The sequence below is a fragment of the Acanthaster planci genome, linkage group LG12 (assembly GCF_054643075.1).
Source record: "Acanthaster planci isolate LZ-2023a linkage group LG12, COTS_SCS, whole genome shotgun sequence".
NCBI classification, from domain to species: Eukaryota; Metazoa; Echinodermata; class Asteroidea; order Valvatida; family Acanthasteridae; genus Acanthaster; species Acanthaster planci.
Window position 1 is genome coordinate 10604415 of NC_141788.1, and position 12868 is coordinate 10617282.

The window sequence follows — 12868 nt, forward strand, 5'->3', positions numbered from 1 at the left end:
TGGCAGATATCAATAAGCGACAACACAGTTTCAGAATTTTTAATTAATTAATTAATTAAAGAGCGAAGATGCAGTAAGAGATGGTACACAAATCTTGATCAGATGACCACCGAGGGTCAGCGTTTGTAATGCCAAACTTTGTAAAGGACTGTGGTTGTGGTGTCTTCTTGTTTTAGGAATGTGGGTGTTTTTGAGCAGAAAACAGTGCCAGGGACGAGTGCAGCATGAAATAACACAATCAGCAAATGGTTAACAAGCTTTTCACAGTCTTCATGTACACGCTAGATGATAAAAAAATCACAAACGTCAAACTGAAATGGAGAATTTTACAAAATTATTACAATATTATTATTTCTACTTGGCCTTAAATGAATTATCTGTGTCAACCACCTTGTTGGCAATGCTGGTGATAAAGGCTTTGACGTCCAGCTGGGTGGGACAACTCTTCTGGCAAGGAGCGTCTGCGCATTTCAGGCACCGGGCTGCCTCCTTCAGTGCCGCCCTCTCGCTCAGTGTGGTGTGCTTAATGTCATCAAAGTTGTTGTCCAACTCCCCACAGGTCTGTAAATGCACGAACCAAGAATGAAAGCGGGCTTGTTATTACTTTAATATTTCCTGGGGAATCCTAAAATCCACTTGCGGGCCATCTGTTTTTGAAAGGATCCAAGCAATGTAATTTAAGAAAAAGCAGAATCCTTGAAAACACAACCTGGTGCCTCATTTAACTTTATTTTCACTTTGTGCGTTGCTGTTTACATGTGTACAATGTATTTTTGAACATTTTTCATTTTATGCTAATGAAGAATGCTTTTCCCATATTCATGAGAAAAACTGTGACGTCATTCTGGGCAGAAAACTCCATGTATTACTGAAACTAATACAACTGTTGCTCTTTCATTGTCTGATATTTCCTATTCTTTGGTGATTCATTGTGTAAGTAAATGGCAAACTGATCTTTGTGAATTTACTATGAAATGTCCATTGTTCTGTAGCTTGTCCCTTCCAAGTCTGGGTCGATATTTGGCAATGAGCTTGGTGCTCAGTAGGTGCAGTACTCGACTAAGCTCTACGCTCTAAGCTTACCGCACAAGACTGGGGGCCGTTGCGTTTCCAATGTTTACGATTTGACTTGGTCGTCTTGGTAGTGACCACACTGGCATGTTTCAGCACTCGTGGGTTTAAGGCCAGAAGATTCTGCATTTGGGAAGGGGGAAAAATGACCAAACGATGGAATGACAGCAACGTGTGACCAGCACATGTGGAACCAAACACATATATGTATCTGCTACATTATATTATGCAGGAATCACATTTCACAAGTCACAGGGTTGCCAACACCCTACATGTTCACTGGCTTTGTCAGGGTTCGAATTTGGCATTGGATCACTGGACAGAGTCCAGTAATTTTAATGTCAGCATGTACAAGTCGGATGGTCTAGTCATTCTTTAACCAGTACTGTTCAGCTGAATAAAGAGGAGCAAATCCCCTGGGTGTTGATAATAAAAAAATTAAACCTTTTATCAACACCCACATTGCATTGTCCAGTGTGGGTTTTATCTTTGTGCAAGGTTGCATAATTATCACAGGCATCAATCCTGAATTCAACCAGTGCAATAGCAAAAAAAAAAAAGACAGGCATATGCAAAGCATGTATTTGTGTCTAGTTGGGGAAATTCTGTGGTTTGACTGGTTTCTTGTCCAGTAACTATAAGGAGCCATTGGATCAGCTGCCCAGTGACTCTCTAAAACGAAATGCAAACTTTGCCTTCAGAAATCTCCAAGCTCAGACCACCTACATATATGTATCTGTTTTTCCGATTATCATTTCTTACTCTCATGTGACCTCCACTCAGGAAGTACTGCTGTAAATGTCTTCCTTCAGATACATGCTATATATAACTGATTACATACAACCTCTCTGTGGCCACATGAGCTGGGGGGGGAGTGGCCACACACAAAAAATCCTGCAATTTTAAAAAGTTCCCATAAATTTGAACAGATCAGGCACACAAAAAAGCTGAAATTCGGAGTCACAATCTGAACCCCAAAAGCTGAGATCAGCTGAACAGCTGAATTCTCACACCCCTGTGAACTCTCTGACCAACAGATTGACCTCAGAACCAGAACATACTGAACCACAGTGCATTCCATGTACACATTTTAATCCCACAAACGGCATCACACTCTTAATGCCAAGTGTGTCTGCACGTCCTATTCCTCATCATGGCTTTGAAAACGAACATGTGTCCCCGTGAGACCGTTTTCGCAAAGTAACACAGTGTTCCGCACGACCGACTGTTCTGGAATGAGATCAAGGCGTTCCAATGGGAACGTTCTGACCGTTCTAAATTATGGGATGCTCCCTAACCCTCAATGCCTCTAAACTTCTCTTTCAAAGAAGGGGAAATGTCCTGTGGGTATGGGTAAGTCAACAGAACGTTTTCCCTGGCTGCATCGTGTGGACATCTTTTGTTTACAAGTCCACACTACATAGGTACATGTACATATGTTAGGTTAGCATTGTACATGTACATTTGCACAGCACTGCATTAGTCACTTTGGAATCATGTACACATGTGAGAACTATGGTAAAATGCAAGCAATGGACACCAGGCCATTTAAGCACTGACCAAGGCTTGCTTGCTTCAAATCAGGTAGCGTTTGAATTTTTGTTCTTGTCTTTTTAATGTTCAAAGAATCCCAGGGACTTTACAAAAATTAGATTTTATGAAGACACTTAAGCTGTGGTGCAAAACTGATTCCATATCTCGCATGGAACTTCCAAGCTACATGTAGCTGGGTTTTTGGAGGGGGGGAGGGACCAAACCTGTTTTTTGGGGGGAGGGGGTTCAGCCAAATACATGTATAAGAGAATATTTCACATGACTTTTTTATGGCTCTATACCATGTAGAAGGGACGATGAAATATTCCACAAACACTTCTCCTTTCAATATTTTTTTTAATCACTTTTTTTTAGTTTAGTGGGAAGGGCATGGGAAGGCCATGACCCTTGTCCTTCCCATCATATGCCCTTGAGCTGGGCCAATCTCATGGGTGCACTGCACTAATTGAAGCCCCATTGAAAACAGTGTAAAATCAACAAAGTTCGGAGCCCTGTTGCAAGCAACCAAAGTCCCTGAGGCCTCTCAAACAGGAGTTGTCATGTCCTTTAGATTTAAATTGATTTTCAAAATTTAGTAGGTTGACTATTTAGATTTTTAATTATCCACCAAAAACAAACTCCCCCCCCCCAAGAAAGTGAATATCCCCAAGTCTGTATCAGCCATTTTTCAAATGACATCTCTCCATTTTCTCAGGCTCTTTGGACAATTTTTCAATAACATTTTTGTCTACTTTGCCCTCAGATGAGAGCTCCTAAATCTAGGAAGTTGATCCTGGGCCACATTTACATAATATCCTACAAGATCTTTGGCCACAGAAACTCCTTTTTTGAAAAGAAACAGTAGGGGTACGTTACAAGCGCCTCGTCCCGCAGAGAATTTGTTTTGAAATCTAGTGAAAGTCAAATTGTCGTTCAAATATTACTGAAATGCCGAAAAATGTAAAACCAAAAATGTCACTCACTTGTCAAAACTTATCAGTTAATTAAAATCAATGCAACTGAGTGGAAATTAATTTCACAGTCTTCTCCTATTGTGATAGCTTTCTGAAACACATTTTGCCATAGGCTGCTTTCATTTCTTTACTGTGTTTTGTAAAGGTGTTGCATGATAGACTTTGCTATGTATGTATTATGTTACACAAAATAAGCACAGAAAACACATTTTTCAAGCCTTAGTCTTCTGAGTTTTTTAGCTAAACAAGAAACGCATGCCTTTCAGTGCTCTGACCTTTTCTTGCTATGCTACAGGAAACAAGTTCATTTAAATATAGAACAAGTACGAGCGCTAGGTCTGCATTTATCATATGCAGTACAGTAGGCCTACAGGGATGTGAAAATAGATTGGAAACCTTTATCTACATGTAAGAGGCACTTCCTTTCTGCAATGTACGTTAGCGTAGAGTGGGACTGTTATTCACAGAGCACTTCATTTGTGTTTGGGCTTTGTTGGAAACAACATGCCCATTACAAGTAGCCCCAAAGTCTGAAAGTTCCAACCTTGCTCTATGGTTCCAACTAGCCCCAGCAGCCAATGCCTCACTTTACATGCAGGGATTACGGTAACACATCTTTTTAGACGTTATTTTGTAGCTCAGTAATACACCCTCAACGACTCAGAAACTAGTCACTATTATCTATAAACTTCAAAAGAACAAACACTTCTACTGCTCAAAATTTGACTACAAAGTGAATAGAGGAAACTTCCTTGTCCCCCTTGAGAAACTGTTGAGGCACTTGTGCAAAAGGCAATATGGTGGATAGGTGCTGCTGAGGGAAACCTCTAGATGGTAGCATTTCATTCATTTAAAGCTAGCTGTGGAAGAAAATCTCAATGTGTCAACTTATAATAATAATTTATTTATTTATAAAGCGCAAATTTCATATACATATGTTCCAATGCGCTGTACAATGAAGATATTAAGCGTGGAACAATGAATACATTTAAACATGGTTGAGCCGATGGCATACAACTTACCTGATGTTCCAACTCACCCCCATTTTCCCTACATGCATGTACTGTATTCACATTTACACGTAAAATGACACACGCACAGGTCTGTCAACATGCAGTTGCATGGATCTAAGCCCATGAGATCTCATGTTTCTAAAGTAGTCCTTGTGACACCCTTGTGTGCCGTTTACATCCCACAGACCAAGTGTTAACCCATTTTCAAAAAAGCGCATTCTTCATTCAGATAATTGCCCAGAACCATGCCAAGTCGAACGCCATTCGGCATGATTTAATGACACGACCTTGAGAGTTCCCTACGGCACATACCCGACCAAGGTTCCCCAAAACTTCTCATACATTTCAGAAAAGGGCTCACAAAATGCATGTGCATGCACTCTACACCAAAGAAAAGATTGCCAAATATTCAGTAAAAAATATTATGACCAACATTAACAAAATGCTCATGACATGTGAATGTGTATGTAAAATCTGCACTAAGAGCCTCCACGATGATAGATATTTTCCAACCAACATTCTTAGCTGCATGTTTAATTAAATAAAAACTGTTCTTGTTTTAGTCTGAATTAATAAAACTACATGTATTCTTCTTTAGGCCAAAAAAGTCTCCGGTTTCTGGTCACCACGCGTGTTGCCGTAGACCAGTGTTTTAGCAAAATAAACAATTTTTTTTTGCATAAAACAATTTCCAAAAGCTGCCAAACTTACTTGATCGGCAGGAATTCTGCTACCCCATAATCTAAACATGTTTTTGATAGGTGGAATCCCCCAGGCCTCCATAATTTTCAGTTGGGCACTCTTATCAGATGATGTCATTCATGTATCGTTACACAATAGCCATGTCCAATTCAGTTGGCTGTGGCTTGATATTATGTATGATTCTACGGGAACTGACCGTGGATGCTGCAAAATACTTGGTGTAATTAATCTCTGGCTGTAGCCAATTGATTCGGCCTGGGCCCATGTAACAAACCGTGAGGGGCCAGTCTATTTCAGTGTCAGTGAGGCAGTGGTGCATGGCGGTGCAAGAAGTGGTGATGGACATCGCATTATGACAACCAAACATAACAACTCATGCATCGTCACTTGCCAAGAACAAAGGTAGATCAGAGTGAGAGGAGATTTTATTTTCTGAGCTGAATTTTCTTCCCCAATATTTTATATGCAGCTTGTTTCTTTTAAGCTAAAACAGGAAACAATGTGCACAGTATATCATTTACCTCATGAGAATTTTATTTTCATTTTGACTCTGGAGCTGAACTTTTTTCATTCATTTTTTGTTTTCATATTTGATGTGCAACTTGTTTCCTCTAAGCTAAAGCAGAAAACAACGTGCAAAGAATGTCATTTACTGCTACCTCATGAGAATTTCATTTAAAACTAGAAACTGGAGCTGAACATTTAGTTTTTAAATTTTTCCATGATTGTGCTACTGTATTTTAACAAGCTCAATCTTGCCAAGAATAGAAGCCTCTTGTTTGAATGAGATTTCTGAAATCATTGCCTCTCATCATATTTTATGGTCTTTTCATTAATTCAAAGTTGTTCATTCACACTTCTCATGGTAACAAGGCCATGCGCTCTCAAGTATATGTGCATGCACAGCACTTCTAAGGAAAAAGAAAGAGGAAAAAAAACCAAAACGTGTCATCCCACCACTTTTGGACAAAGCCCATGACCAGAAACCAGGGTCTTTTCTTAGGGGGCCTTACTGTCGAATACCCTGACAAAAATCTAACAAATGCACAATTACATTTGTTATCATGCTTGGGAAATTTTCAATTATCAAATGTACTAGTATGCCAATGGTACTGCAACTACCAAACATTTACCTTTTTTCCCCTGTGCCTATAGAGAGGGGAATTCATAAATGATTAACCGCAAAGCACCTTTCAAGAGCAAAGCTACATTTGACCTGAGGACAGTACACCCCTATTTTATTATTTGTTTAGATAAAGTCAAGACTTTTCATTCCCAATCCTGTCACAATGCATACACTCTGCTTATCAAGTTTTGAGCAAACACACAAGCTGACCCCAGGAATACTATTCCAAAAAAAAAAAAAGGGAGTCACATCGAAGACTGATTTCCTCTTTTAAGGCTCTTAAGATTTTATCATGTTTCCAAGTTTGGGAACCAAAAACATATGATTTGACTGTTAATGCCTTCAGGCTGGACTGGCCCTGCAGTGACCCTTGAGAAAGTGCTGTGGTTGCCACGGTTGAATGGTTCCAGTGGTCTGCACTGGTCACTTTTCAATTTACTGTCTTGGTCAAATATGGAATTCAAGCCTATAAAATTTGGCCATGAACTGCTACAACACCCTATTGTTTTACTCGGAAGGCAACAGAACATTCTCAGTGATTGTCTTGGGAGCTTCACGATTTCATGACCTTCTCAATTTCTCATTTCTCCATGGTTACTGCACACTACCGATCTGAATTTGACATTTGTAAGATGGAAAATTTTTTAACCTTGCAATTCCATATTTCATACGATAAAGAATGATTTTGTGACGGGGGAGGGGGGTCTGGAGAAACTGAAACCATCTACAGTAGGTCTCAAACCTGGGCCCTCGCGTTCTTGAGGGTGGCGCTAGTGCCACATCATGCCTATGCCACTCTGGCATGTCAGCACCTGGTCACTGATGGTGAATTTACTAATTATATTTCCAGGGCCATCATGACATCACACTAAGGCCTTTTTTCCCTCTACTGCAAAGGGGCAACATTCCCGTCATGTTATTCGATGCTATGCAGAAATGCACTGAAGTTCCTGAATGTCCCACCAAGAGAATAGTAGTACAGGTTCAATGGGCCTATGAACAGATAAAGTGTGCCAGAACATGGCAAATATACCTGTGCACTCACATTCACGTTGTATTTTAAAGAATAATTTGTGCCAATTCTCACTAAAGTATATGCCCCCTTACAATTTATTGGGACAATGGGGTAGGGGCTAATGCCCTGCAGTTTTTGTTTCACTTTTTTTTTAATTTCTCACAAAGTGTCTAGGCCTACTGCCCAAGTTGAAGGATTAAGAAATCAATTTGGGTCTTTGGAAATTCTTAGAAACTTAACTCTAGTGAGTAGTGGGGCCTACTCTCTGAACACGCTGAAAATACAAAGTAAGGATTGCCATTTCTTCAAGTACACACCTCGATATCTTGAACATCCTTGCTCAGAGCCATTTCATTAGTTGGTTTGACTGGTCGATCTTCACTCTTCTGTAAGACTGAAGAACGTTACTTTGGACTCCTAGTGACGGTCCTACCTACTGTTTTGGCTACTACAAAAAGTACAAATGAAGTAGTAGTGACGGTGACCAGATGCAGCTCAGGCAGACAGGTGAATTGAGTTTCGCAGAGAAGAGAACACCTTTTTTATGATATATTCAGCTCAGTGCACAAGTACACAAGGAGATAAACACTACAGTTAGACAAACCCTGGCCTAGACTGTAGTGTCAACTCTGAAGAAACGACGAAGGAAGCTGTAGATGTCACTCTCTACCTGTTCGTTGATGTTTACGCATACGAACCAAGTCAGCGGATTGATGATGCGCTTTCGCAGCGTTCCCTCAGCTAAATGCATGCGCGCAATCGCGGAAATGGTTCTACGTGTGATTTGCCTTGTGTGTTATTAAAGAAAACGCGAGGAGCCCGACCACGGTGTAACGTGTCGCCGTTGGCTGGGTGCCAAAGTATGTTGACCTTGAGCGTTACGTGGCCGTACCATGGACGGGCGTGTAACAGTTGGCCTAAAAAACTAGTTGCAACGCCCCTTTTCCAGCTACCGAACAATAATCAATAATTCTGCGACTGGCAATTCACAAAATGTCTTCCAGGCTCAGGAATGTTGTTTTCAGCGTTACTATAGCGGTGACGGTGACTGTGGTAAGGAGAGCCAGGCGGGGGGGGGCTCTTTACTGCCGAAAAATCGATCAGATATGTAATAAAAGCTGATCTATAAAGTAATAACCCCACAGTGACCTATTATGTAAGAAAAATCGGCCGATAATGTAACGACCCCTAAACCAACCGATAATGTTCTAACAAGGAGGCTTATAAAGTAATAACTATATTTCCAAATAGGTCACTTGGGAGACTTTTGTGATAAATATTTCAACATTAGGGAGACATCGGTCATTAGGGAGACATTTCAATGTCTCCCTAATGCTCCAACTACCAAAAGGAGGAACATTGTTATGTTCCACATTTTGAGAGATGATAGATTAGGGTCTGAAAGGAAAACATGCAAAGTTTGGTTAAGATGGGATTAGGGAATATCGAATTATGGGAAGGTTAAGTTTGAAAAATTTTGCGCACGTTCCTATGGGAATGTCTCCCAAGTGACCCATTTTCGGTAATTGTTATAATTGCGAGTATTTTCCAGCGTTTGAGGGAGTTTTTATTCGAGAATTTCATAGATCGGACCCAGTGCTTTTTAGGTTATCGGCATTCTGTTTTTTCCTGATTATAATTCTGTAAAGTCTCTTATACATTCAAGATCGTATAATGTCTCGACTTCAAACTTAATATGAACTTCATTCCTTAGCCCACTGGTGTGCATACTACTCTGACGTCATGATAACGTCATCATATTTTTTCTTCATTATTTTTTCATTATTTTTCTTTCAGATGGAAAGCAAGTGCACATGTTGGTAGGGATGTTTATAGTTGAAAATGGTATATTGATGTGTTTACGTGTTTGTGTTAAGTGACAAGATCTCACAAATGCGATCCGTTGTCTAGAGCTAGGTCTAGGTCTTCACTCCATTGAGAGTACGTGAAGATGCGCAGACAATAGACCTAGCCGTAGCTCTGGAAGCCTGTCCCGGACACGGCCGGAGAGGAGCTAGGGTTGCACTACACAGAGAACAGTGCAAAATCGGACCGAAATAGCGCCGCCTGTTGACTCTCGTGAAGAGGTTGGCCTCCGTGTTTTTTTTTTACTGGAAATTCAAAATTTTGGCCAGAAGATCACTTTTCGGTCCAACTTCATGGGGGTTAGCCACGAAAAAAAAATTTATTCGCCTTTCAAGGAAGATACCCCCCAAAAGCAATAAAAGTGGAAACTATCAGTCGCAAATTTGGGACTTATAGAAAGATTTCTATGATGCCTCCTGATTATGGCATATCTTATTGTAAAAACCCCGTGGGATCACAAAATATTAATGAGCTCGCGCGCAGAAATACAACCATTTGGTGGAATGCACCCTTAGGTGCCCATGGCCACGGCATGGGATACACAGAGATACATGCGGTTAGGGGGGCAACCCTCGCAAATAACTTTTTTATCGGCCAGAAGTGTGCCCGCTGAGCTCATTAATAAAAGTTATACACTCCAAATATTCTATATTTTAGAGAGTCCTGAGAGCCATGGAAATGTGGAATTGAAGAAATATGGCACTGAAGCTCTGGCCCGGACTCAGGGCTCCCAATTCTGAGTAATTTGGATGCAGTCGGGTCCGAAAGTAGCCGTTTTGCGGAGGGATGCATTTTCAAAATTGCCACTTTTCTGGGCAGTGAAATTTCCTTCAATTTAGGGGTAGTCTGCTGTGAGTGAGAATGTCAAACATTGCTGTCCAGCCTGGACACCTGTGACAGTTATGAGTATTTTAAAAATAATTTTGAAATAAAAGAATTTATATCATTGGTGTCTGTGAATTTATTTTTAAGGGTACACCCTTAGACGTATGAAGCATGCATGCCTCGAATCACATTGGGAATCAACGCAAAACAGCGCCATCTGGAGGCTCAAGTAATTCGTTATTTCGAAGTAGTAATTCGTTATTTCAAATTAGTAGTTCGTTATTTCGAATTAGTAATTCGTTATTTCGAATAGTGTTTCGTTAAAACGAATTAGTGTCAGGCTGAAAATTTATACTTCATTGGCACAATTGCTTTCGTAGAATTACCCCTTTAACTGCAGTGAAAGCTAAACAACGGACTCCAACCAAGAAGGGCCTCCATATTCCCCCCTACACTCCCCACTCTGTCTCGTCCGTAGGCCTACCCGTAATGCATCGGATGTACTTATGTTATACTTACGACCCTTTCCCATGAACAATGTTGGTGCAAGAGTTTAAAAATGACAGAAAATGAGCTACGTTCTTGTCAGTATGTAAACACTTGCAGACGTCACAAAAAACTTCACAGTTGTGTTTCGCCGCCCACGAATTTTTTTCTGGCATGTGGCTCTTATGCCCTTCCGTACTGTAAGTACATGGCAATATAAACCACAGAGCAAGTCTCAGAAATATATGTTTCAGTGAGCAAATCTTCACAGTTTGAACGGGAAAATCTGGCATGCGCTAATCTGAGTACATAGATATATAGAGTACATTGTATATAGAGCCCACGGCTGCTCCAAAACATTCAAGAGCGTGTTCCCTAAACTAGCTAGGTGCGCGCCGCATCACATGATAGCAAAAACAGTCGCCTTGGCAACATATTTACATCGTTCACTGACAGTCTCTTTGAACTGAGTTCAAGTTATCATACTTAACTTGTTTGTGGTGTATACAAACGGTTCACAAAAGTCCTCATTCGACTGTTTGAGTTACGCTATCAGTTCTCAAGAATATCGAATTGCGACATAATTGTTTGTTACCTTGTAAAAAGATGAAGACGGCTATTCTAGTTCTCTGGGGGTTTTCGATTTACGTAATGATCCTCTGCAACGAAGGAGCATGCCCAAGTCAGTGGGTTCGATATAGGGTCGGGGCATCTTTTCCTGGAGAGGCGAATGCCTTGGGAAGCCACGTCGGAGATCTGCGTCGAGATAGACGGTGCCTTAGACGTGCCAGAGTCCCTGGAGGAGCAGGAGTTCATCTCGGAGAAATTCAAGATGAACACCGACGAAGGGGATCTTTGGATCGGCTATAACGACATGAAGGAGGAAGGCAAATACGTGCAGGCGGGTGAGGGGGGCCAGGAGTGTAACTACACCAACTGGGCACCGAGAGAACCTTCTGATGGAGGTGCAGGTGGCTACAGTCAAAAATGCGTCCAGTTGTAGCGTTCCTCCCGTGGTCGCTGGGATGACAATTGGTGTAGCAGCAGTCAGTCCGTGATTTGCGGGAAAGTCTTACTGCCCTGGCCATCCCTACCATGTCCTGCCTTCAGGTATATACCGACGGCCATTCGTCATCCTACTGCCTGACCGGTCACGTCATCAAGGAGTTCTCGGCTAAGGGTGTCATCGCGTGTGGATTGGCGTGCCGTAACGAATCTGCCTGTCGCTCCTTCAATCTGCGACGGAACCGCAGTAGAGAGATCATTTGCCAGTTGAATAACACTACTCGTAATGAAGCTGATGCCAAGAACATGCGACTTGATAACGGCTGCAAATATTTCAGTTTTTAAATATCTTAAATAAACAAACCGCTAAAAATCTCGTTTATTAGAGAAAATTTACTATTCGAAAAGTAAAGAAAAAACGGTGTTTTCTGTCGGTAACGTGTTGTTAAGTGTCAGGAGACTTCATTTTTCAAGGTAAACTCACACTACATTTCTGGTTTTCGACCAGTGTTTGTATTTCCTCTCTTTTTACTGTGCCAGTCTAAACGATGTCCAATATCAAAAGATCAACATTAATGAACATTACAATGCATGAGCATTCCATCTACAGTCTAAAGGTGTGACTTCGGTTTTCTAGATTAGTCGCGCGTGCACAGGGAAAATTTTTACAATGTCGAATCGTAGTTTTACCACTTCGTGCCCGGCATACTGGACTTCAAGGTGTAAGTTGGTCAGGTTGGAAAAGCCTTTCCCTCAGCCGCAGAGTATCTCGAAGTGAACGCTTTGTTTCACAGATGCACGTTATGTTCGTATAAAATTCTTAGGTAACGTTGTTATCAATGAAATTTTTCCGAGAGAATGAACACCATTAAGAGTATATCGGTTGAGATTGTGTGCTCCTGAGGCTGTAGTCCACTAATTCAAGCCCCAGTGTAAAATCGGAATTGTTCAGGGCCCAATAACATGCGTACCAACATCCCTGAAGTATCTGGAACACATGTTAAATTATTGTATGGTCCCTAATCTGTCAATTTCTTTTCAATTTCTGTGGGTTAACCGATTACATTTTGAGTTATTCCCACAAAACAAACCCCCCCCCCGGTAAGTGATTTTTCCGAAGTCTGCTTGCAGCCATTTTTCAAGTGGCAACCCTCAACTTTCTCGGACACTTTTTAGCCATTCTGCGCTCAGATGAAAGACCAAGGCAGTTGATTCTGGCAAAGAATTACACAATCTCACCATTTTGGGGGGC

The 12868-nt window shown here is 41.1% G+C and overlaps 1 protein-coding gene and 1 pseudogene across 1 annotated transcript in view; one reads left to right on the forward strand and one right to left on the reverse strand.

Annotated features, from left to right (window-relative positions):
- Positions 1-8194, reverse strand: part of dpyd (dihydropyrimidine dehydrogenase) — a 30909-nt gene extending 22715 nt beyond the window's left edge. Inside the window, exons 1-3 of the mRNA XM_022236522.2 lie at positions 7752-8194; positions 1084-1194; positions 391-561 (exon numbers count right to left, since the gene is read on the reverse strand). Coding sequence (XP_022092214.2) covers positions 391-561; positions 1084-1194; positions 7752-7784 — 315 coding nt within the window. The 5' untranslated portion in view covers positions 7785-8194. The remainder of the gene's footprint in view (positions 1-390; positions 562-1083; positions 1195-7751) is intronic.
- Positions 8195-11341: 3147 nt separating this feature from the next.
- On the forward strand, positions 11342-11961 carry LOC147797148 (tetranectin-like protein; annotated as a pseudogene).
- Positions 11962-12868: the final 907 nt, after the last annotated feature.